The 23925-nt window shown below is 47.8% G+C and overlaps 5 protein-coding genes across 5 annotated transcripts; 2 read left to right on the top strand and 3 right to left on the bottom strand.

Annotated features, from left to right (window-relative positions):
• Positions 1 to 201: 201 nt before the first annotated feature.
• On the bottom strand, positions 202 to 1245 carry N7478_010108 (uncharacterized protein; the record flags this gene model as incomplete). Its single annotated transcript, XM_056926322.1, has 1 exon — positions 202 to 1245. The coding sequence occupies one exon, from the start codon at positions 1243 to 1245 to the stop codon at positions 202 to 204; it is 1044 nt and encodes a 347-aa protein (XP_056775692.1).
• A 1984-nt stretch (positions 1246 to 3229) lies between these two features.
• N7478_010107 (uncharacterized protein) lies at positions 3230 to 5564 on the bottom strand (the record flags this gene model as incomplete). Its single annotated transcript, XM_056926321.1, has 7 exons — positions 3230 to 3397; positions 3454 to 3775; positions 3876 to 4205; positions 4247 to 4644; positions 4707 to 5063; positions 5138 to 5274; positions 5351 to 5564. 7 exons carry the CDS (start codon positions 5562 to 5564, stop codon positions 3230 to 3232), a joined length of 1926 nt encoding a protein of 641 aa, XP_056775691.1.
• A 1202-nt stretch (positions 5565 to 6766) lies between these two features.
• N7478_010106 (uncharacterized protein) lies at positions 6767 to 11563 on the top strand (the record flags this gene model as incomplete). The annotated part of the gene is made up of 3 exons (XM_056926320.1): positions 6767 to 7219; positions 7276 to 10641; positions 10700 to 11563. 3 exons carry the CDS (start codon positions 6767 to 6769, stop codon positions 11561 to 11563), a joined length of 4683 nt encoding a protein of 1560 aa, XP_056775690.1.
• Positions 11564 to 11791: 228 nt separating this feature from the next.
• N7478_010105 (M20 family metallopeptidase) lies at positions 11792 to 13226 on the bottom strand (the record flags this gene model as incomplete). Its single annotated transcript, XM_056926319.1, has 5 exons — positions 11792 to 12024; positions 12073 to 12200; positions 12253 to 12627; positions 12684 to 13075; positions 13128 to 13226. The coding sequence occupies 5 exons, from the start codon at positions 13224 to 13226 to the stop codon at positions 11792 to 11794; spliced, it is 1227 nt and encodes a 408-aa protein (XP_056775689.1).
• Positions 13227 to 17438: 4212 nt separating this feature from the next.
• Positions 17439 to 18242, top strand: N7478_010104 (uncharacterized protein; the record flags this gene model as incomplete). Its single annotated transcript, XM_056926318.1, has 2 exons — positions 17439 to 17965; positions 18017 to 18242. 2 exons carry the CDS (start codon positions 17439 to 17441, stop codon positions 18240 to 18242), a joined length of 753 nt encoding a protein of 250 aa, XP_056775688.1.
• Between the last annotated feature and the right edge of the window lie 5683 nt (positions 18243 to 23925).

Genomic DNA, 23925 nt, shown 5'->3' with positions numbered 1-23925 from the left:
TGCTTTCGTTAAAAGAGGAAAGTATAGAGGGTAGGGGCTCGTAAAACACACCTTTGCCGCAGAAATGGCGATCAATAATCAACAACGGCCATCGACGCGAGGCCCAAATTTCCCGACACACAAGAAATGCTGGGAAGGCGCCTGTAACGCTCACTTCGCGAGGGGATCTATGAGTGGAATCGAGCACAAGACTAGTATTGATTAGCTTCTGATCAAAATCATCATAGAAGCGAGTTGGTTCACAAGTGCATACCGTTGCAGATCCTGTGAGAGCCCGAGATTTGTCGCCCAAGTTTGAATCCACGAGCAGGATAGCCGCGAGATCCACTTCTGCAAAAACCCATTTCGGTCCTTGATACGATTGATTCCAAAGTCGGCGTAGTTGGTGTTGGAACGATCCCAATATGGCTGAATGACCTCGTTTCCAGCATCGAGCGCCTTCTTGGGAACAAAACGCACGGTGATCCGAGACCCCATGCGGGCAAACTCCTTAAAGTTGGATAGGGTTGAGGTAGCTGCCAGAAATAAAACAGCCATGCGAGAGTCCTCCACATTCCACTTGGGAAAGGTCAAGCTATCAACATCTGATACACCGGATGTGGAAGAGATGGACGAAGAGATAGACATAGCCGAGAAGGAGGAAAGGGACCCAGACTCGCCCGCATCGGCTAGCGTCTGGGAACCGGAGGGGGTACCAGAGGAGGAACCTGATGCAGAGGATGAGGTGCTGGGGTTGCGCGAGCCGGGAGTCGCACATGGTGAGTAAATACCAGGGGATCCAACCGATTCGATATTCCATCCAAGGACTTCCATTATGTGAGAGGCAGTGTCGCGCTTAAGTGGAATGCCAAGTTTCTCCGGGTTCACGTTGCGTTTGGTGAGCTGAAGGCAAGCATGCTGGGCATTCTTCCGCACGATATGGAGTTGATCGACATATTGACGGATGACATCGCCGTCAAGGAAACTTCGTCCAGTCACTTGAGTCCGCTCATGATGATACTCGTAGAGCTCCTGCAGCATTCCAGCTCTGATGTGGCATGCCATGTCTCCGCCATGGGCATCGTATTCCTTGAAGCCAGGTGTCTCATTGGCGATATTTCCTTTGGCAGATACGAGATCATTGAACAGGTAAATACCATCGATGGTATCGGTGCAATCATGAACGACATTCTTCAAAAGCGCAGGATAATGTTTCTTAACGTACGTCGCACTAGTCGCGCCCATCGGAAGAATTGGATAAGACATGATGTATCAAATATATGGAAGAATAGGTTGACAACAGCGAAATATCAATGTGAAGAATCTATTCACTCGGGCTTATACGTATAGATTTGATTTGAAATAAATACCTTGCGGCCATTCTCCTTCAGTAAGACACGATAATGAACACATACGAAGCTTGGATCTCGTCATAGCTCGTCCATTGCATCATACGAAGAACAGGTTGCTGGATCTAACCCAAAGGTCGAAACAATCCAGAAAGTATTCAATAAACTGTATTGGTGGTCTGCGATGCTTCTTGCAAAATCTTCCAAGGTTCTGTTTGTCATTTCAGATAGCTTATATCCATGGTTGACTCTAGCCTTGTGGCAAATCTTGGTCAGTGGTTCGGTTCGGACCTTATCTCGGCAATCTATCAGATTGCCTCGATTGACTGATCAGTTTGACACTAGTCATTTTGCCAATGAATGTATTATAACATGCTTGCAAAAGAAAGGAATGACAACTGAATGACACATATAGCGGTAATCCAAGCCTGATGCTCAATGATTTGAGATTTGAATAACGTATACTTGGTGAACATGAGACCAAACCAGCAACGACGCTACCAGAGGACGAATGGTGAGCAAAGGTGCGGCTTTTGTAGCGAATCCGCCTACAATATCTTTCAATCAATTGATATATGTGACTTGGTATCATGCATTTTCTGAGAGCCCATAAAGGCAGATTCGGAGTAGGCATCGTGGGACCAATAATTTCTCGTCATTCAATTGTTATATTGGTATGGTGCCGTCCTCGGCCAGCTAGCATGTAGAGCATGATTTTAGTCCTCTATCTTCCAAGGCAAAACAGCATTGACAAGCTCGGTTGCATCTATACCATGAAGATAGACAGCTCCGATTATGTCGTCATGTGAAATGTCAAAATGGGATGGCCGCTCCTTGATTCCATGTACTCCGTGCCTGAATTTTCATTGGTCTGAAAAGTGAAAAGGGAATGCCTGCTTGCAGACCCCGATCGATCATGGGTTGCATGCCAAGAGTCGACTGACTCAGGGTTGAGCTGTTCGCAAGGGGGTTTTCCGATGCGAAATTTGTCATCCAGTTGGACTTTTCAAGGCAGAACCTTGCCTAGAATCAGGTAGGACTGGTCTAAAAGCCGAAACCGTCTGCTAAATACGGCAGTTCCGTGGATCATTTCCCTTTCCTTCTCCATTTCCGTTCTTTTGTTTTGACGGACTGATTTCAACCCATGCACCCACTTGGGCTCTGTTGTGGCCAATAGCAATATTTCGGCTGTAGGGAATGGTTTTTACATACACATTGTATGACTGGCACTCTATGCCTTGTGACACTCATCCGACTAGTCCTTGACGAGTCGATTTCGATCTCAATGTGCCTGCAAAGTTGACACTTGATAGGTCTTGAGGGCCACGGAGATCAAATTGACTGATGTTCCTATTGATTCTCCAAGATTGTCCTGCAAAAAACATATAGATTATCTCCGTCCCCTTAAGTCATTGAAATGCGATCAATTGACTATATTTATTTTCAAATTGTAAGTAACATGAACTACAATGGTCTGCCAATTTGGAGGTATACTATTAACATCAAATAGCCCTGAATACAAAATTAAGACATTTCATGCCCTGCCGAAGAGAACCAGCAATGTATAACGAGTGGAATTAGGGCGTCCCGCGATAACGATTGATTGAGTTTCCTGGTGGATATGTGAGTTCAAAATCTTCGAGCCGAGCCTCGACCCACTCCGCCGCCTCCCGAACCGAATCCCGCAGAGTTGTGATTCGTCCTTACCAGCTTGGGATACCTACAGTGGGGCATTGGTGAGTAATGGACGCCGGAAATGGTAGCCAGAATGTGACCCAGATGCAAGAGGATGTTTGGAATGAAAGACTGAGGCGCTCAAGGGAGCTGGGATTTGCAATTGCACCGGTATTCTGTTGCAGTTTCCGGTGGTAGAAGACATCGCAGTGTAATCTCCATGGAACCTACTTGGGCGCTGCACCACATGGCTTTCCTTGTGTGGGCTGATACAGGGTCTCGTAACCCTTGGGCTGGTACAGAGCAACATTTCTGTCATCGAAAGATGCCCGAGCAGTGAGGACATTCACTTCTAGTCCGGAGAATTGCGTCAAGTCTACCAACTCTCCGGTGTTCTTTGCACAGCATCAGTTAGTGACGGCAGCAAATGATCTTTAGCAGAGTGTCCTACTGTGGTAACAGTCCAGATCAAAGCACCCTCGAGGAAATTCGAAATGAAATTTGGTTGTAGGCCCGGTTCTTCATCGGGTGTGTAAGAAAATGATCGAAGGGACGGAATACCAGAGTACCTCTCTCTCACTAGCTCATGCAGATGCAGAGTGATGGGGACCTGGGCCTTTGACAATACACCTTGTGCTTTTTGGGTGCTGCAATTTCCACATCCAAGATCCAGTGGAGTGCTGAAATTGTAGACCTCTCCAAGGGGAATGTCATTTTGGTCATCCACATGTAGGAAGAATTTGATCTTGTATGGATAGCCGTCCAAGGCGTAGCTGTATAGAGGTTGAAGGGGTGTCAGATTTGAGCAACGAATGGCCTTGTGAGGTGGAATGGGCTTTGAGTGAATTGGTGAACGAAGAAGTGAACACGTACCGATCATACTTGACATTGATAATGTAGTCCTGGAACTCATCGTCATTTACGCCGGGACAGCTGGCCAGTCCCTGCCAAGATGGCTGAAGCGCCTTCACAGGGGTGCCGTACTTGGCCTGAACATTCCGGGAAACCTGTTGCGGATCGGGTCTACCCACCAGTTCCGGGTAGGTGTAGCCAAGTCTTTCCCATTCCTCAGCCTCCTGTGAAGTCCAAACTGTTTTGTCTTCATCCCGATGGAATGGTTGTAGAGGCGTCTGTAGCAGATCCTCGTCTTCAAGCCAAGCAGAGTTGATATATTGGAAAAGTGCTAGCAGCCGGTCAACGTTGCTGATCAAAGAGTAATGGTCAGTGAATTGATTCTCGCACACAGAAGAAGAGAGGAGAACCAATGATGCATCCAGAATATGGGATCGAACGACGACACAGGAACATTGGCCATGTGACCCTGGGTAAAGGTGCCGTCTGAACGGACACCTGAGCCACCTGTCCATTCATGAATGTTGTTGTGAATCATCTCCAGTGACAGGTAATCGGTCGGGTGCGATTCGGCCCACTTGCTTGATGAGAAAGGCAAGTAAGAGCTGAAGTATTGCGGACTCAACAGCCGCGAGACAACTGCCTTGACAGTTAAATTGGGTTGGTTTTCCCCCATGTACCTGTGCTGGGAGATGGCTTCGCCAACGAGGTCATTTAGTGCATAGCCATTGACCCATTCCGCGTCGACTTGATCATTCGCCCATCGACTGGTGGCCTTGGGCTTGGAAAACTATCGTCGATCGAACGATTTAGTTAGTCTCTACCTGACAGAGAGTGGGAAATCAGACACACGTCTAATCGATGTTTGTTTGGCGGTTTCTCCCCAATGAACTGAATCTTGAACTTCCCCATTCGTTGGTCACCCATAGGGGTCTCCACCAAAGTGCCATTTGCATCAGGCGCCCAATTGGTGAACTTCAACAAGGGATTAGCAAAAGATTGTTCCTCTCCAGATCCATCCAAGCGAAGAATACTGATCTGAGCACTGGACGCGACCGTCGGAAGTCCGAGCTTCCTGGTATCTTCTTGTTCGACAGCCCAGTCCCAGAAAGGGAGACGCCAGTTGCGGGCGGCTTCCTCCCATTCCTTTCGAACGGCAACATCAGAGATTGACTGTACTTTTTCTTCCATGATCTCATGCAGACATTGCTAAATCACCGTGTTATTAGTCTTTCCTTTAGAATCCTCAAAAGCCGATGAAAGCAACGCAACGGAACGATTACCTCATATAACACCATATACGGTCGATGCCAAGTTGGGAATAAGTAGGAGTTGTGGTAGCAATATCCCTTGGTCCCTTTGAACTCCTCCTGCGGATCTGGGGCTTGATCCCATCCTTGACCAGGGGCACCGTGGATGCCTATATAAGGTTAAGTTCTCTCGTTCGACAGGCCTTCAACATATGAGTGGAGGAAGCTCGAAAAGGCTGGTCTTACCTGCGAGTCGGAAATAAGAGAACTGATTCTCTATTGGATTTCGTCGCTGCAGCTCGTCCAGCGCCCTAATGAAGAGAGACACCTGCCGACGCTCCTCGGGATCACTGGAAGTCGACCATCTAGACAGTTCTTGTCTTGCAGGTAGTGTTCCTTGGGGATCCGGTGTGTATGGAATGCCCTGGATGGGGTAGGTCTTCTCTGGACAAGCAGACATAGTGGAAAAGCCGTGTATCAACCTTGATTCAAATGGGGTTCCTCTAAAGTAGCATGAAATATGCAGTCCTTTCCTTTAAAGCTAGGGAATCAGTCCATGGCCTTAAATTTAATTTTTCTTGCTTCTGTATTCAAATGTTGAGTCTACTCGTACTGCATAATACAGATAATAATAATGTGTATTTTACATGCGAAAAACGGTCGAGCGAGTCATGGAGACTAAGCCAACCATGGTGTACCGACAAAATTTGTACAAAGTAGACATCCACTCCTCCCCGATACTGGATGTGGCAATGAATATCCTCAAGCTGCTTTCGTAATTCCAAACCCCGTTAAGCATGGGCCTCCTAGATTGAGGCAAGAATGATGAGTGCATATTCAATCTAGACCTTTGGTCCGGTGTAACCTTGATCAATAGCTCCACGGGTGACAGCGGTTCGGGACTTAGTTTTGTCACTCGATGTGAATTCCGTGAAGCTTCGCAGAAGTTTGGAATTATCATAATGTCCGCTTGAACCGCCACGCAATCCTCTGTGAACCTTGAGGCAGGATTGACCACATCGATCGATCTAGGCTTGAGAGCTCGGTTCGATAGGCCGTCATAGATATGATTATAGTATTATCAAGAGCAACCATAGCCTTCAGAGGTCATGAAGTCACAATTCCTTCATACTTTGTTGGAATGATGGATCGGGATTTGATGCCAACTTCACAAGGGAGACTTGTCTACTTTCAAACCAAGGAAAATATAGTAGAAATAAAACAATGCTTAGAAAACGGAGCTTCATGTCGCTTAGGATGAATCATCAGTGTACCCATATTTATTTGCGCTTATCCTTGCGACTATTGGAGATGTAAATTGGTAGGTAGATCAGGACTTGTGGATGGGAAGAAATGGAAGGCTGACTTTCGACAATTGAATATGCATTGGATACGTATGAAAATGAAATAAATAGTTTTTCATGGTGCCCTTGATGCCATACTGAACAAGATACTGGTAACGGGACGTAGTTTGTCACCGACCTGATTACTGTCATGCCAATGTCGGCGCTGATAGATGGAGCTTTCCCCACCTGAAGAGCACCCCAAAAAATCTGCCTTAGCTTAGGCTTCCTAGCTCGTTATCTTCCAACAAATTTATCAATTCCGTTCTACCTTTGAATGTTCAATTTTAGACCATCATATTTCTTCCTACTCGTTAACATGAAGCCTTCCTCCACTGCACCGGTGGGGCAATTTCCCGCTTTGAAATCAGCGGCTCCAAGCGATAGTGATGAGGTGACACTTGTACACGAGATACCAACTGATCTACTGGAGAAAGTCAGCACGATCTTCTCACTAGATGTGTCTACATTCCTACGGATGATATGGTCAATTATCCTCCAACGATACGTGGACTCGGAAAACGCCACCTTTGCATTCTGGGGACCGCAACGTGACTGTCTTTCTGTTTCTTCGGCGTTGGTTCCAAGGCAAGAGACCGTGCAAGAGTTTTGGAAAAGATTGCAGGATCAGCCAACGGTCTCTTTGGGAGCATTAGAGCATAATATCTCGATCGTGAATTTGAATACCGGTTTGTTCTTCCTGGAATGCGCGGTTGAAGGAGGTAATAGCTTGGTAAAGCAAGTTGAGGAACTTCAGCGAGGCAGCCAGCTGGTAGGCTTCAGTCATTCAAGTCAAAGATTTAGCTTGCTAACTTCAAATCATTGCAGAAATGCCAGGTCGTATTAGCATATATAGGATCCAAACAGTCGCCTCAGCTAGTATTTCTATCTCAAAGCTCTCTTCTATCGAAGGACCACGCTCGCGGTCTAGCATCAACTGTTGCGCAAACCATTTCAGCCGTGTTGGAAGAGCCAGACAAAAGGATAGGAGATCTCCACATATCCAGCCCTCGCGACAAAGACTACGTTGTTCAGTGGAACCACACCAGGGATTGGAAATTCACAAATCCATCCATGCTAGAGATTATTCATAAACAAGCCGCAATGCAGCCTGACAAGATCGCAATTTGTGCGTGGGATGGAGACATATCATATCATGATCTGCTATCGCTCGCTTCCAGTATGGCAAAATATCTGCGGGATGTTGCGGGTGTGCAGCAAAATGACTTAGTTCTTTTGATGACGGAGAAGAGCAAATGGACTATTGTCGCTCAACTGGCCATTTGGAAAGCAGGTGGTGCTTTCGCTCCTCTTGAGCCTTCACACCCACAAGAGCGTCTAAAGTCTATCGTCCAAATCACAAAAGCCAATCTGATTCTCTGTTCCGAGAGTCTATATGAGCGAGCCACGACTTTGACCGAAACAGCTTTTTCCATCACGAGCACGATGGGCCCCCCAGGCGACGAAGGCATGCAAGATTTACCCACCAATCCTGATTCCCCGGCATATATCCTCTTCACTTCAGGGACAACTGGCTTGCCAAAGGGGGTTGTTATGGAACAACGGGCCGTTGCACACATGCCATTACAGGCCGCATTTTGGAATATAGAGCCCAACTCTCGCGTTCTTCAATTCGCTGCCTACAGTTTCAACATATCAGTGGTTGAGACTTATTATGCTCTGAGTACTGGTGCTACCCTCTGTGTGATGTCAGACTCAGCCAGGACAAACAATCTTCCCGGAGAAATGGAGAAAATGGGCATAACATGGGTAGCGCTCACACCTTCTCTTCTCAGACGCCTTGATGCAAACTCACCTCCTTCAACGTTACAAACTGTGGTCCTTGGGGGTGAAACAATGAGTGAACAGGATTTCCAGATCTGGTCCGCTGCTCAAATTCAATTAATCCAGGCATATGGGATGAGCGAACATGCTGGACTTCCTTGTCCAAGTCCCATGAACGCCAAATCCGACCCAAAGGCTTTCCCGGCTTCTCCCATTGTACGCCAGTGGTTGGTGGATCCGGAGAACTATCATCTGATGGCGCCAATTGGGGCAGTTGGGGAGTTGATTCTGGAGGGTCCTAGTCTTGCTAAAGGATATTTGGATAATCCGAATGCCACGGCCTCTGCTTTCATCAAGCCCCCAAGCTGGCGTATTCACCTGGGTTTGAAGGGAGACTCACCCACTCGCATGTATAGGACAGATGACTTGTTCAGATACACAGCGGGTGGAGCGATCAAGTATGTGGGACGAAAGGGAACCATGGTGAAGATACGTGGACAGAGAGTTGATCTTGGGGAGATAGAGGCAAATGCACATAATGCATGTCAATCTAGCATCCGAGTGGCCAACCTGCGTATTATTGCAGAGGCGGCCATTCCCTGTGACGGGAAAGATGTTCCGATCGTGGCACTCTTCATGTATTCGCCCGATTATCCTGCGACCCAAAGTGATGACGCTGCCAGTCGTTCGCCGCTTGGAGCTACTAGCGAGGATTTCCTGTCCAATGCCAGAACTATCGGGGCGCACTTGGAATTGGTGCTGCCCACCTACATGCTTCCAAGCGTATATCTCCCATTGGAGTTAGTGCCGGCGACGCTGACTGGGAAGTTAGCTAGGAGAACTTTGGTTGAAAGCATCCAAAACTTGACCCGTGGGCAACTAGAGGCCTATCAATCCGAAGACCAGATGATGATTGCGCCGAGCACAAAAGTGGAGTATGATCTTCATACTTTGTTCAAGGATGCTTTGGGATTGACTGATACGCCGGTCGGTATTCATCATTCATTCATGCGACTAGGGGGAGACTCCTTGGCAGCAATGAGGCTTGTCACTCTATGTCGGCCTCTGAATTATATCTTCACCGTTGCGGATGTTTTGGAAAAGAAAACGATATATAATTTGACTGGGTTTCTGTTAGCACACGAATCGGCCGAATACTCACCGAGCGATGATGAGGCCGGGGATCTAAAGTCCGAGTCTGTCTGGGAGCCGATGAATGATCTTGCCGCATTGCAACCGCTGCTGGCTCGTATAAGTATAACCGATACGTCGGTTGTAGAAGATGCAAGCCTCTGCTCACCTATTCAAGAGGGATTGATGTTCAGCCATGCTCGCGACCCTCGTCTGTACCATACCAGAGCTATTTGGGAGGTCGTGGCGACTCATACTGGCCAGTCCGTCAATATCCAAACTCTTGAGAGGACGTGGCGGAGGCTGTGTGCTTCGCAGCCCATTCTGCGAACTGTCTTTCTCGAGGTTTGTGCAAGGAATAATTTAGCTCTGCAGGTCGTCTTGAAGCAAGGTGTTCGTGGTGTCGGTGATGCCTGTAAGACAACGTTGATCTCATCCTCTATGCCCGAGGATGAGCCTGAAATTCCTCCTTGTCAAGGGATGGACTGGGTTCCAAAATTCCAGATATGTCAATCCCCTGATGACACGATCTTCTGCGTGCTAGACATCCACCACACGCTTATGGATGCTTCATCCATGCCTATCATCGCCAAAGAGTTCACGCGAAGATACGCTTTAGAGGAAGATCTTCAAGTAAATGAATTTTCATCAGCCAAGTCTGAGGGTGCGAGAGGCTCCTATTTTGACTATGTTAGCTACCTTGCTCGTCTCCCGAGTGGACCAACGCTTTCATACTGGAAATCCTACCTTGAAGGGGTAATACCCTGCTTGTTCCCTAGGCTGAGGCCGTGGCAGCCAGAGGACCCGAAGGGAGGGAGAAGAGCGCCAGTGCAACTTGACGCAGTTCAAGATCAATACCAAAAGTTCTGCCACAATCATGGCGTTACAGTCGCTACGATATTCAACCTTGCATGGGCTCTTGTGCTCCGCAGTGTCACACAGTCTGATAACGTGTGTTTCGCCTACCTGACCGTTGGTCGAGACGTGCCCCTAGACAACGTTGAAGACAAAATCGGGCCATATCTCAACACCCTCCTCTGCCACATGAAGTTCAACGAAAATGAACCTCTACTCCAGGCAGGCCAGCGAATGCAGTCGGACTTCATTCGGGGACTTTCATATCAACATTTATCGCTTCCTGACTTGTATCACGCGTTAGGCCTTGTAGGCGACTGCAGCTTTAACACCGCTGTAAACATACTACCTAACTTTGTACAAGAAGAGGATGAATGCAGTCCTATCACCTTGAAGTTACGGGATCTCAAGGGGCCTGGTGAGGTAAGTTGACCCATTCGATCAAGATACATCGAGCAGAATGTACTGACAGTATCAATAGTATGATATAATCATACTAGCCTCCTCCTCGGGAGCCACTTTGAAATGCGACATTGGCTACTGGGCGAGATTCATGACAGAGAACCAGGCAGCGAGTTTGGCCGATGCGCTTAGTATCGCTGCAACCACTATCGTGCAATCTCCCCAGAGAGCTATTCGCAACTTAAAGTGCTTCCACGGCAATGAAGACCAACAAATATACATTGTGCCAAAGGATCCGAATGTCAAATTCCACGGCCACCGCGTGGACGTGAGTGAGGTCGAGAATCATATTCTGACCGCGCTCCCAGCCGCCAAGATGGTGGTGGTAGAAGCCATTCCCGCTCATGATCAATTTCCAGCTATGCTATTCGCCTTCATCTCCTTCAGCGAAAAAATTGGTATGCAGTGTACTACCGGCACTGCACTTGAAGGCTTGATAGTGCAGGACAATCACATCACGACCCAAATCGCCTCCGCCACGTCGCAGCTGCGGCATACGCTTCCCTTCTGGAAAGTTCCCAAATTGCTTTTGCCGATTAGTCAGATACCGACGATCAGTGGGTCTGGAGAAGCTTCCCGGACAGAGCTTCGGCGAATGGTCGTCTCCATGTCGCAAGAAAAATTGCGGGAGATTGAGGGATTTTATCGGCAAGATCTCGTCACTCAAGCAGAGCATCAACTCCGCGAGTTGTTCTCTCAGGTCCTAGATATACCTGTCGACAGAATTTGGAGGGATAGTCACTTTTTCGAGCTCGGTGGAACGTCCAGAGGGGCTATGTACTTAGTTGCGGCGGCAAGGAAGGCAAAGATGGGGATTACGGTCGCAGATATATTTGCATCGCCTGTGTTGGACAACCTAGCATTAGCTGCTGAGGCTCTCTGAGCTGGCTACACCATATGCGTTCGGTCTTCAAAAAAAATTGATACAAAAATTTGAAGGGGTTGGAGAGGCAGCGTTTCAACAGTCCTGGCGTTTCTGTAGATATACTAGATCGCTTAATGCTATAAAAGAGATTTAATTTTCATACCTACCTTGAATACAATGGTTTCTTCAGATGGGATTGAGGGAAAAATAAGAATTATTTGCACCATATATCACACAGGCGTGACTTCATTCAGCTTCTATTGCCTCTTTCCACTGTTGCTGCACCCGTTCCAAAATGTCCGGTGCAGTAACTAAATCGAATCCAACCAAAGCCAGCACTTTACCTACCAAGATTGCTTGATCGTGAGCATGATCAGTTCCTGCCGCCTCGGTATAAGAAGGCTGGTGAGGACATGATCCATCGGGCGCGTCAATCGAGAAGAAGCTGTGAAGGGTGGGCACGGCGTAGCTGACGTTACCTAGACACAATCAGCACACTGAGATTCACCCGATATCAATAAGCTTACCAGCATCCGTCGAGCCGGTCAAAATTTCAGAGGCCTTCTTCGCGACATTACGCCCATAGTGGGCCATATGTGCTTGGTACAGCTCACAGAGTGTCCCATTCAGCTTGATGTCTGTATAATGATCCTCTCTGAATAAATTAATATCAATTCCAGGTAGAAGAATTCCTCATCTGATCTTACTGGATTAATTCGGCCTCACAGCCCGTCGCCAAAGCGCCCGCCTGAATGCACTTCTGTACGCGGTCCACCAAGCTCCTTAATCCTCCCAGCGTCGGACTGCGAACCTGCCAACAAGCCTTGGTAGAAGCAGGAATCACATTTGCCACCTTAGGCGTACCCAAAAGGGCACAGTGTATCCGCTCTTCGGGACGGATTTGTTGACGCAGCATGGAAACGCCGGTATATGCCGACACGAAGGCGTCAAGGGCATTTTGCCCATCCCACGGTGTTGCACCTGCATGCGCAGACTTGCCCATAAACTCGCAGTTGATCTGTTGTCGGGCGTTCATCAAGATACCGGCTTTCCCATCTCCCATTGAAGTAGGACCACCATGACTAGATGCATTTTCAGTGTTATTAGGAAGCCCGAGAAGCAAGTTTGAGGTACTCACGCCATGAGCGACACAGCCACATCCTTATAAGCTCCGTTCCGAAGCAGGATCGTCTTCCCACCCCCATTTTCCTCCGCCGGTGTCCCAAGCAGCTGTGTCCCCCCGTCCAATCCTAGTTGATGTATCAAGGCCGATAGTGCTAGAAATGCAGCGATGCTACTAATGGCAATTAGATTGTGTCCACAGGCATGCCCGATACCAGGTAGCGCGTCGTATTCTGCGTTGAAATTGATAAGCTGTCCGTTCGCTTCGCTGTTTCCGCTGCGCGCTTCAAAGGCTGTCTGTAAGCCGTAGGCATGCCGCGTGACTTGGATGTTTTCTGACTCTAGAAAGGAGCAAATGGCGTCATGGGCGTGGTGCTCTTCGAATGCGCATTCGGGATTTGACCAGATCTGATAGTTGTGTGTCAGCATAAGGAATGCAGACAAGTGGATGACCACATACTTGGCGATCCAGTTCACGAAGCTTGTTGCCCACTTCTTCAATGGTGGTTTCAACAATGTCGATAGCCTGGTCAAGGCTTACTCTATTCTTGAGATTCATTATCCTTCAAAGGTTTTTACTGGTGCGGTGGGAGGAGTTGAGGAAGGGAAAAGTCTAGATGAGGAAGACGTCATTCTTTCTATGTAGCGGATTATATAACCATTATGTAAATTTAATTCATTATTATAATTAATATTAAAAATATTAATTAAATCAATATAATCATATACACCCGCTTTCATACTAGACTTTTACGATATAAGCTGGCTACAAGTCTAACTCATATATTTTCCTTTGTACTTTGAAACTCCTCTCGCTTACTGCTCCATTTAGTATGGACTGGTCGGAGCTAATTTGACTATACAGTAAACTGCCGTTTCTAGCACGCCCAGGTTAGGCACACATTTTCATTCGGCACCAAAATCTGATGGATGGACCCACTACTTTGGGTTTCTCATATATAAGAATGCCATCTGGCACACTTTTGTCTGGATTACTCTTCACAATTTGCTTAGTCATATAAATAGACCAATCAGAATACAGAATTTTGCCGCTTCGGGTGCGCTTGGGTGCACTATGGCTGCCAAGTTACCCATCCAAAAATGTTGGATCCCCTGTACTGATGGTATTGTCCTGTCACCATGATACGTACTACTCATGCATTAGGGATATACCTGTATCTATAATACTGGATCGTGACCCACAGAACTCCATGTCGAGTTTGCTGGAATGCGTAAAACCGTGTACGATTTTACTGTAAATAACAGCTTCTTCGGCTAGCTCCTTGGCGACTTACGTGATCGCGCGTCACATACAAAATTACTAGCTTAGCCAGATTAGAAGAAACACACTTCGTACAACCCCTGAATATTACGTTTGGACCGTATTCTTCTCGACTTCTTTCTTTGATGTACTATACTTCCGGGAAATTACCGAAGATACCGTAATTACAGTCTTTGTCGCTGGCAAAACAATACTTGCCGACAGCCCCGGCGGCCTTACGCTAGTTAACTAGTTAGAGGTCGATAATAGTTTATGTCGGACTGAAGCGAACGCGTATGCACTAGTACAATTCGATCCAATCATGAGGGTTGGGAATTTATGTCTGGTTAAAGAACTATCTCTGCTTTTCAGGGGGAATACATGGAAAATGCGGGCGGGCGCTGTATACACTAGTCCTAGAGAGGAATAGTGGTAAACCACTCCTCTCTAACTCGACAGTTTACCTTAGGCAACCATAGCTGGTTTCTCCGGTCGTGTCCAAGATGACACCAGACCTTACATGGATTCTTTAACCGGCACCTTCCTAGCATACTCGTGGTGGTGCATCTGGTCAGCAAGGCGAGTCGATCCTGCCTATGGAAAGGAAAGACGGAGATATATTTATCCGGAAGAAAAGGGCGCCTTGCGTTTTGGTCGTCCAAAATCAAGCCCTTCTTGATCGTGTCACCGGAAGTATTTGTCGATCCCTGCGGAGCGAATGCTAAAAGAAAGGCGCGTGTTGCCATGCGACATAGCAAATGCGCATACTGATGCTACGTTGTCGGAGACTCTCGCAGACTGACGCAGCTTTTAGCTGCAGTCAAACAGAAATTTGGTGATCATTTTCCAACAAGCTCGCATCTCAGTCCGTCTCGAATGTAATAATATCGTTCTCCAGGAATCAATTGAATGCATATGGAGCAGGGGTTAAGTCCAATCTGGACCTAGGTCCAAAATGAGAGATCTACCAAGGCCTTCGGCCTGCCAACTGGTGTCCGATGTAGCTTTGCAGCCATAGATGCCTGAAGTCTTTGGATTTACTTCGATACACGCTTTAAATCTTTTGATTTCGAAATCTATTACATCCCCATAAGGCCTACTATCGACGTTTCGCATGTCGATCCTGGTTGCTGTTATCTTGGAGACCTTGATGGTTCTAGCAAACTGGGATGGTGCTGATGATGACTACGAGGTGGGCCGGTTCAAGATGTTGTTGTTGTTCCTGGTACTACTGAGGGCCTTGGTTTAAACATGATCGGTCGAATCAAGCTGCAGTTTTGCCAAGTATTGAATATTCATGTACTCTTTGTTATAGTACCAGCTATTCATAGTGGCGAACTCTGATCTCTCGCATGTTCTGAGTACAGCCACCCGTCAGCCACCTTGTCTCTATCTTCAAAAGGGCCTTCCACCCTTGTAGCTTACCTTAATTGTGAAACGTGTTCATGAGAAGGCAAAGGAGGTAAAGGGACAGGGATTATCTGAGGTAGACTTTGAGAGAACCTTGGTCAAGAAATTATAACCTGTGAATGATCTACAGCTTCAGAGTACCGCGAATTATTTTTTGCTTTTTTTATCCCCAGATCTCCAGGAGCAGATACACGATCGCACATCTGCAAGCTATGAATTCAGAGTATACCACCTATCATCTTGTGATCGATATATACAAACAAAGATAATCAAAGAAGAGGGGCTCAATGAGGTTGCTTCAATTTTAATGAGCAAGAAGGGACGGTCGAGTCAATCGAATGGTGTGGCCGCGTCGCGCTCCAGTAGGAGGAACTGAGATAATCAACAGAACCATTTCGGATTATCCTTTCACCCGTCCAGCTACGGCTTCCCCCATAAGCCTTGCGGAAGCTCAACGTCCCGCAAATGCGGTCATCGAGATAACGAACTAATAATACACGAGCGAGCCGCAAGCCAATTAGTAAGCTTGCAGCAGCGATACCCAAGTACCCCATAAAGACAGGGCGCAGTCTTACCCAAATGGTATACCACACATAGAAACAAGGCCTCCGAACCAATTTAGATGTGTCCAGTAAGGCGAAGAAGACTAAATTCGGGGTTTTATCATCTACGTAAAAACACTCATTAGCGGGTCCTCCAAGAGTACTAAAAGCCGAGATACTTTGTCTTACAAAACTAGTTTAGACCGCGACTGAACACTTGGAAGTTTTTTGACTGCTGTAGGCGAGGAGGACACTCTTCCTTCGATAAAATTCAGATGGAGTTTCTTGAGATCTGCTGGATTGTAGTATCGGATACATCTCCTAGGCACTGACGCGCATATTTCTTGGCGGTAACAGATCGCGCGCCCGTTAGATGGGAGTTTGCGGAGCCAACAAACTGGAAAGCATGCTCCTCTGCGACGACATCCTCGAACATATTGCAACGTGCATTTCCTCGCATTGTCCGGAGATTATAGTGTTCGTCTACTTCCATGTCAGGTCTTTGATACAAGTTGTTCATAATTTGAGGGATGTTGGAAGGAGGTCAAGTTCTCAGGGTAGGCGTCCAAGGTCCCGATGACTCATCGATCATGCACGTCATTTGAATCATGCTTTTTGGGAAGGTAACGGTCACCCGACACAGTACCAAATTAATGAGTCTCTTAATGGTAGAAGAGGAACAATGAAATGACGCAGGATCGCCTCGATGGGGTCAATTTCCTGCTTTAGCAGGCTTCTAGTTCTCTAATCGTAACTACCGTTCCTATGCGGTACGGTGTACATTGACGATTGACGAAGCCTTTTTTCAATTAATCCCCAGGTAGGCCTTAAATTCGGTGGAGGCGGCCTTTGGCCCTGACTTCATTTGTTGCTGCCTCCACCCCGGACTGGAGGCTCTAGGAGCAAAACAGGCCTTCTGAACCATCTCTGGGATCGACGGGAGTGCATCTAGGCATAGTTGTGAGGATCTCACGTATCGTTGGTTAGGAACGAGTCTTCCGAATGAATAATCAATATTAAGAAAGCTATAGTCGACTCTAGATACAAGACGTAGCGCGAGGAAGCTAAAGAGAGAGAACTTCCTCGCGTTCAGGGGAACCCAGATAAGCTATGTGGGTCCACATCCTCCAATATCGTATACAGCTCATGTCAGTCTCTGACATTCCCAAAACCCCCTTTGAAGATCCTAGGATCGGCAACGCTAAATTATGAAAGAAATTCTTCCGCGGATTTGATTGCTCCGGGAAATTGAGCTTTCATTACTTGGAATAGATCCGAGCTGAGGGCGAATATGTTCTTCCGCACTTAGTCAACCCTCTCAAAGTAGATCTCCACGTACCAATCAAACAGCGTGGCCCTTCAGCCCGATTAGATCACGTACCTCTCCGCTATTTGAAGACAGGGTTTATGAAATGACGCTGACCGGGGAATGTAGGTGGTTTGACTGGTATGATTTGGAGATGTAGCAAGTCTCCTGCCTGCCACCCTGCAGGTAATATCAATAGGGCCTACCGTGGCCACATGTAAACCTGGAGGAAGAGCACTTCCTTGATCTTACATGATTCATTCCGGCTTTCCCATTCCTCTTCCGAAACCCGATGCTGCGCGAGATTTTGTTGCTTTTCTTCGTGTTTGGGGTCGCAGAAGAAATTTTGATGAGCGGCCTGGCGAGGTATTTACCAACAGCCGAGCGCAGATGGCCCACGCAAGCACCACCTCTATGCAAGAGCTCAATGGCGAAGACATGGCCGACCAGGTGTCGTACGGAAATCGAGGCGGGAGCGTTTCTGCGGATGAGGTGGATCATCACGAGTTGAATCACCTCACTGATCCTCTTGAGAGCGCCGCCTCGACCTCGACCTCCCACATACAGCCGGGGAGGCAGGGCGTTAAGGTCCGCCGTCTGGAAATCGGCACAGACGTCGATGACATATACTGCATATTTTGTCTCGCCGAGAATGGGAATCCTACCAACGAGAATGTAATTCTGCAGTGTCGACGCTGCCAAGCATTGTCACATTTGAGTTGTATGGAGGAGTGGTTGAAGCAATGCAGACCTGAGATGCACGAGTCATGCTGCGCCTGGTAAGTGCAATGAACGCGTCTATCAAAAGGCTGGTTACTAAAGAGATGCAGCCGAAGTGAAGAGCCTCAAGACGCCCTGTTACGCGGGTGGCCATTGCAGATTCGAATGAGCACTGATGCAGCCAGAAGCTGGAGTGTCACTGCAGTTACCCCATACGATACTCCGTCAGCGGATTCCTCCCCCTCTGTATACAGATCCACCCCAGTGCAAATTTGCAAGCGGGTGCAGTGCAACAAGAGAGACCTCAGATATTGCCCCGCAGATCGACTAGACTGACCGAAGAGAGACGCCCACGTTCACCACTCCGTCGATCACCGAGGTTTCGAAGGAATCAAACGGGTGGTTTTGAGAGGGAGAATTGATCTTGGATAAAAGAAAGGACCGGAAATCGACCAGGGGCTTCGAGTTGAAGCGGAGGGCACAAGACCAAATCAGTTCTATCAGTGTCAAGGGCGTCGATCTTTTGTGGCCCTTCGGTCAGTCTCGCATATCTGCTTTCGTCCTAGATGTTTTAAGCTCAGAAAAGGGCGGTTGATTTCTTCATCACTTGTTGTGACATAGCATGCACTGAAAACCGCCTGGCCGCATAAGGACATCTCGCAAGCACGCCAGAGTGGGACCGAATGTCAGGCAATGGGACCATCCGTAGACCCGTTTAGAAAAATCGTGCATCACACATAGCAGAACCACCCGCCATGAGTAAGAGAACGACTTCCTTGCCTGGCCTCTACTCCGCCCGTGATTCGCTGCAGTGAAGCCATCACCGGGTTCATTTTAGATCAAGGTAGACAAGTAGTATATGATTGATAAGGGCACCCAGCACGGTAAGACCTCCATTTGAGAAGCCTCTAATGTCAAAACCGTGACTTCAAGCTTTGTGGTCGCGTTGAATGCCCGACCTCAGAAAATCCCACGAGAGCCCACCAGGCAGCGGTCGTGCCAACAAATTCCATTGCGCGGTAGTGTATTGGTATCTGCTAGAGCCCGACCTTTTCGTTCTAGACAAAAAAGCTAAGCGAGTAGGTAAGCTCGAATACCACACCGCTAAAGCCCTATCATGGCGAGCTGCGCTTGAGAGCTACCCCAATGGAAGTCGGACTAGTTGACTTTTAGCTTCAGGGACGCGGTGAAAGCCCATAATTTGCTATGCTGCGGCAATGTTACCCCGTCATGTATCAAAACCTCTCATGAAGTCAAGTTTTTGATTGACCTTGCTGCTGATCCCACTGTTGAACGTCGCATCCCTGTCAACGCAGCGCTCTCAAGATTGGTTGCAAGTCTGATTGCACAATTAGCTTGAGTTGGGTAAAGAGCCAAGGTGCCATCCCTAGAGCACTATTCGGACCATTGGAGCTCCCGCTGGCCTCTTTTCTATTTGTCTGACACGGTTTCCCGCTCACAAACGGTTGGATTGTCAAGAGCGTGAGCTGGTGTAGCCCCAGCGCGAAGAGAATATGAAGAAGAATCAGCCGTTGGAAAAGCGCAGATGAGAACGATCCAATCGTCGTGGAAAACCCAACGCTCGTGCATCGATGCTCACTTGTGCGATCACTCATCGCGAAGAAGCCCAGCGGAGACGCGTTTGGGAAATGACGTCACGCGAAGTTAGCTGTGGCAAGTCCAGTCAGCGGCGCGTCGGACCATTCAAGAACAGCGACCCAAGTCTGCTTCCGTCAATGTAGGCCGCCTTGAACATTCATAAGGCGCTGGAAAGGTTGGCACTGTCTTTGTGTTTGAAGTTGCTTCATAAGTCGGCCCACCAGAAAGTCCACGCAGCCACATGGACACGATATCGTGATTTGATGCTGGTGCCGGAACGGAGCCGCATCATTGGAATTGGCTCCTCAGATCTCCATATATAGAGTCAAGTTTTCAATCAACTTGATCCTCTCGCAGGATGTATTATCGGGTATCACCCCTTCAAACCGACGATCAATGATACCGCAGACGCATCATAAGTGGCCATGCCGACGGCGAGATGGCCACCACAGGCCTATAAGTAGTACTCTTCACTAGTTCTGCCTCTGGATAAATGTGAAACCCACCTTGAACAGGCTTAGCTCACAGCGTGCCAAGAGCACGTCTCTTCAGCACCATCACAGATGACCGAGGCGGAAGACGCTGATGTAAAGTGGCCTTGTCTAATGACAATGGAGATCAGCCATCGGAATGCATAATGCGGACCCAACAGTAGGTCTTGTCATAAACTGTTCATCTCGGTAGGTGTTGACTTCGGTGAGGTGAGACAGGGAGCCACGCTAGCCGTCCACTGTTAGCCTCCAGAGCCTGTACTGCAGCAGGCCTCGCGTCTAATGCCGCTTAAAACCAAGCTTTTGATAAGAGATGACGGCATTACCAGTGGAGTGAGCAGAGATCAGGTAACAAATCTTTCGATGGACGTGAGAGCTCTGCTGGAATGGTAGTCAGCCATACGGATGTAAATGAGGAGGGGACGCGATAAAAAGCCACCTGTTGGGTAATGTGGGTAACGCGCTTCTTATAGTAGTTTCGTAGTGCGATTGATCTCCTGGGTCTCCAGAGCAGGCATCGAAGGGTATTTTGAGCTGACACACGCATGGAGTGGGTGTGGGAAGCACGAGGCAACCAGTCGCACTATTGGCTATATTAGTACCAAAAGAGGAAGAATAAGGATAGGTAGGCATGAGCGGGGAGACTCTTTATCAACCCCAAAAGTAGCTGATATATATGAGAACAGACGTGAGTGCAACCCTTGCCAGCCAAGAAGTCGTTCAACATGGCTGCATAACTAGACGCAGTCCTCGGAGCTCTGAAATGACCGATAATCCGTAGCTTGAGATATGAAGGTTAGTTTTCGTGACTGCGGGGTCTATGCCCATTGAGTGTACGAAGCTCGCTCTTGTTAGTTGAACGCTCTCCCAATATACGTAAAAGAGATCGATGGGTTAGAGCTGACACTGAGTTTGCTTGGCGAAACTGGCCAACCCATTTCGTGCTGAAGCCAATAAGGTTAACGAGGGGCTATTTCCATCATTCAATAACATGGAGCACGATGATATCAGCAAGGGTTGATAGGCAGATGAATGGTTATTCGTCCTGGGAGAGCCGGATCAGATGGAGTGTGGGCGGACGACGTTGTGACCATCGATATAGCCTTACAGTGGCCCTGGGCTTTCGTTTCATTTTAGTGGCACGCGCCATGTATTGCGTACACACTGGCTTACTGCCGGTGTATCGACAGGCTCTGTGAAGGGTCAATGATCTGCCACTAGAGACTTTTTTTGAGAAGCCCAATCACTCACCCACGTTTGATACCTTGAAGCTCTGAACTAACTAGGCGCGGGTTAATTTGTGGAAATGTAGCGCAAAGAGCCGGATGGAAAGCGCGCGAGATCAGCCGATGGGATACGTACCTGATGGCATCACATCCTCATCGCTGATAAAGTTGACGAGCTGCTTCTTCTTTACTGTATCTGTCGGCGAGGCGACGAAGGCGTAAGGCTAGAGACGCTTCAATATAAAGTGCGTCTCCTGTATTCGAGGTGGGATCGGCCTTGCTTTGGGTACATGATGGGTGGTCTGTTCGACAACTGGTCCCTTGCTATCGAGTCCAAGATCGAGAGGGTAGAAAGCTTCATGAGCCATCCAGCATCCGGGATAGCCCACGCCGGGACTTGGGGAGGGGGCCGTGAAGATCTCTGCCACAGAAAGGAAGTCAGCTCTATGTACATAGACTCAATCAAAGATCAGGGGATACGGATCACACTCAGCGTTCGCCGGTATTCGTGATGTATCAATCCATTCACCTTTCTGTAGGAGGTTCCTGTGATAGAAGTTCGTTTGATCAGCGACTGACCTCACGGAGTTGCTATTGGGCCTACCGTATAAAAAAGCTCTACCTCAATATATCAGGGGTAGAGAGCCTGTCATGGTTGTCATCGAATGTGTTCAGATCTGACTGTACACAGACCGTTCGAGAAGCTCTATTGTGAGATCGTTAGATAGGACATAGTGCCTTTTTCATGGGTCAAACCAATTCGACACCTCACCTTGGTAGAGATTTTGCGTGCCACGGTGGATCTATTGGAAGCCTAGCGGAAGCCGAGTGATATACGTTGTCAGTGTAAGCTTTAACTAAGGAAGGGTGGTACTCACGTATTGAATTCTTTGTATATCGGGCTTTGAGGAAGAGTGTTATCAGTTAGTGATGGATAGTCTTGAGCTGATGACTGGGTATACTTACAAGTAGTTGACGAAAGAAAAGATCAAAGTCAATCTTCGCAAATGATATGTGCGAGGAGAGATGCAAGAGGAACGTCAAGAAAGACGGATGGGTGCATATTTATACCTCCGAGGGCGGAGTTCCTCGTCTTTCGCTTAATTCTGCAGCGCTCCAGTCAAGACTCAAGAATGGCAGATTGTGAGGCTTGCTAGTTCGTTCTATCCAAGAGCGAACATAGCATTCCAGCGAGCAGTTTTCTGCCCTAAAGAAACATGTTTACTTACCAGCGGTGAGCAAACATGCGTAGCAATAATAGATCGAATGACAAATAGTTGGCAAGGAGCCAAGATTCAGATAGACTACGAGGTCTGGCGAGGGCCTCCAGCAGAGTAAAATTGCGGCTAACTGAGAGACCAGAGTTTATTCACCAGCGGATGCAGTTGAATCAACAGCGATGAGCAAACATGAGGCGTCCCAAGAATATGCGGAATGACAAATAGTTGTCAATGAGGAATCGTTGAGGTAGAGTTCTAGTCCCGGTAAGGCAAATTGGGGATGTAGACAATGAGGTCGTAAACTTTATTCACTCGCGAAATCAGTTGACTCAACGGGGATAAGCAAAGAGGAGCTCTATCAACAACATATAGAATGACAAACACTTGTTGAAGAGTCAAAGTTGAGGCGAGCACCAAAAAGTCCTCTTTTTGATTACTGACTTGACTACCGTCCTGGCTTTCTCTCACCCCTCGTCGAGCCCGATGAACTAGCGGACAAATTAATAACTGCAAACAACTAAGATATTTTGCTCGCTCCATTATCACTGCTACGATCTTTGTATGGGCGGACAACGAGATGTGAACACGACACATAATACACGCGCTGGAGGGAACGTGAAAGTTGCCCTTCCTCTTCAAACAGAATGTGTACCGTGAGCAGCCCAAATTGGCAAGACCATAACAATGCACAGTCGTTCAAGTTGAGCCAACACCGGGTACCTTGGATCCACACCGGTGCGGCCCGTGGGTCGAGGTGGGGCCACCATATCCACTCTGGTGCCTCAACGTTGAGTGAACGACAGTGAATGATCAGCGAGGAAAGCCAGAAGCCCCCAGAGAATGATGGTGACTGAGAGATTGCCCAATTTTGTGCGACTCCCGAAAACTCTCCACGGCGTCCTTGGAATCGCTTTCCATTACATTTCGGCCGTTCCAGCAAAAGGCACCGCTCCTCAAGTAGCGGGTGCAAAGTATACACTACTCTACGAAAGACACAAAAGTGCGTCACGCCAAAAGTTGAGAATTGGAGACAGTTATTCACTAAGTTGATATGCCATGGGCTTTTTGATAGTAATGCCATATTCAGAGTATATTGACAATCACTAAGAACTCAGAGCTCTCTGCAGCCTCTCCGCTGCCAATCTTGGTCACATAATATCAGCCCTTAGTAGAATATGTGGACACGTGGGACTCTGCACAAGTCCAGTAATGGATGTATGGAAGGAATACCCTTGAATAGCAATCGTGTAGGCTTGTATTCTCTCAATGTGCAGCAAAGACAAAACCTGTCAAGCCGTGTACCTCAGTACCTCACAATAAGCCGCCAGAACTTGGGAATAGTCAAGCGGAGGTGACATGAAAGCCGCACGCAATTCGACGGGCGTCTTCGAAGTAGACCAATGGTCCCGCCCACCGTCCTCCACAATAGCACTTTCGCACGCGCAGCATAATGCTGAGGACCTTCATTCTGACTCACTTCTCT

Source organism: Penicillium angulare (assembly GCF_028827245.1).
Source record: "Penicillium angulare strain IBT 27051 chromosome Unknown utg000007l_segment0_segment0, whole genome shotgun sequence".
Lineage (NCBI taxonomy): Eukaryota > Fungi > Ascomycota > Eurotiomycetes > Eurotiales > Aspergillaceae > Penicillium > Penicillium angulare.
The sequence above is the reverse complement of the archived record's forward strand: the minus strand, read 5'-3'. Positions and strand labels throughout refer to the sequence as shown.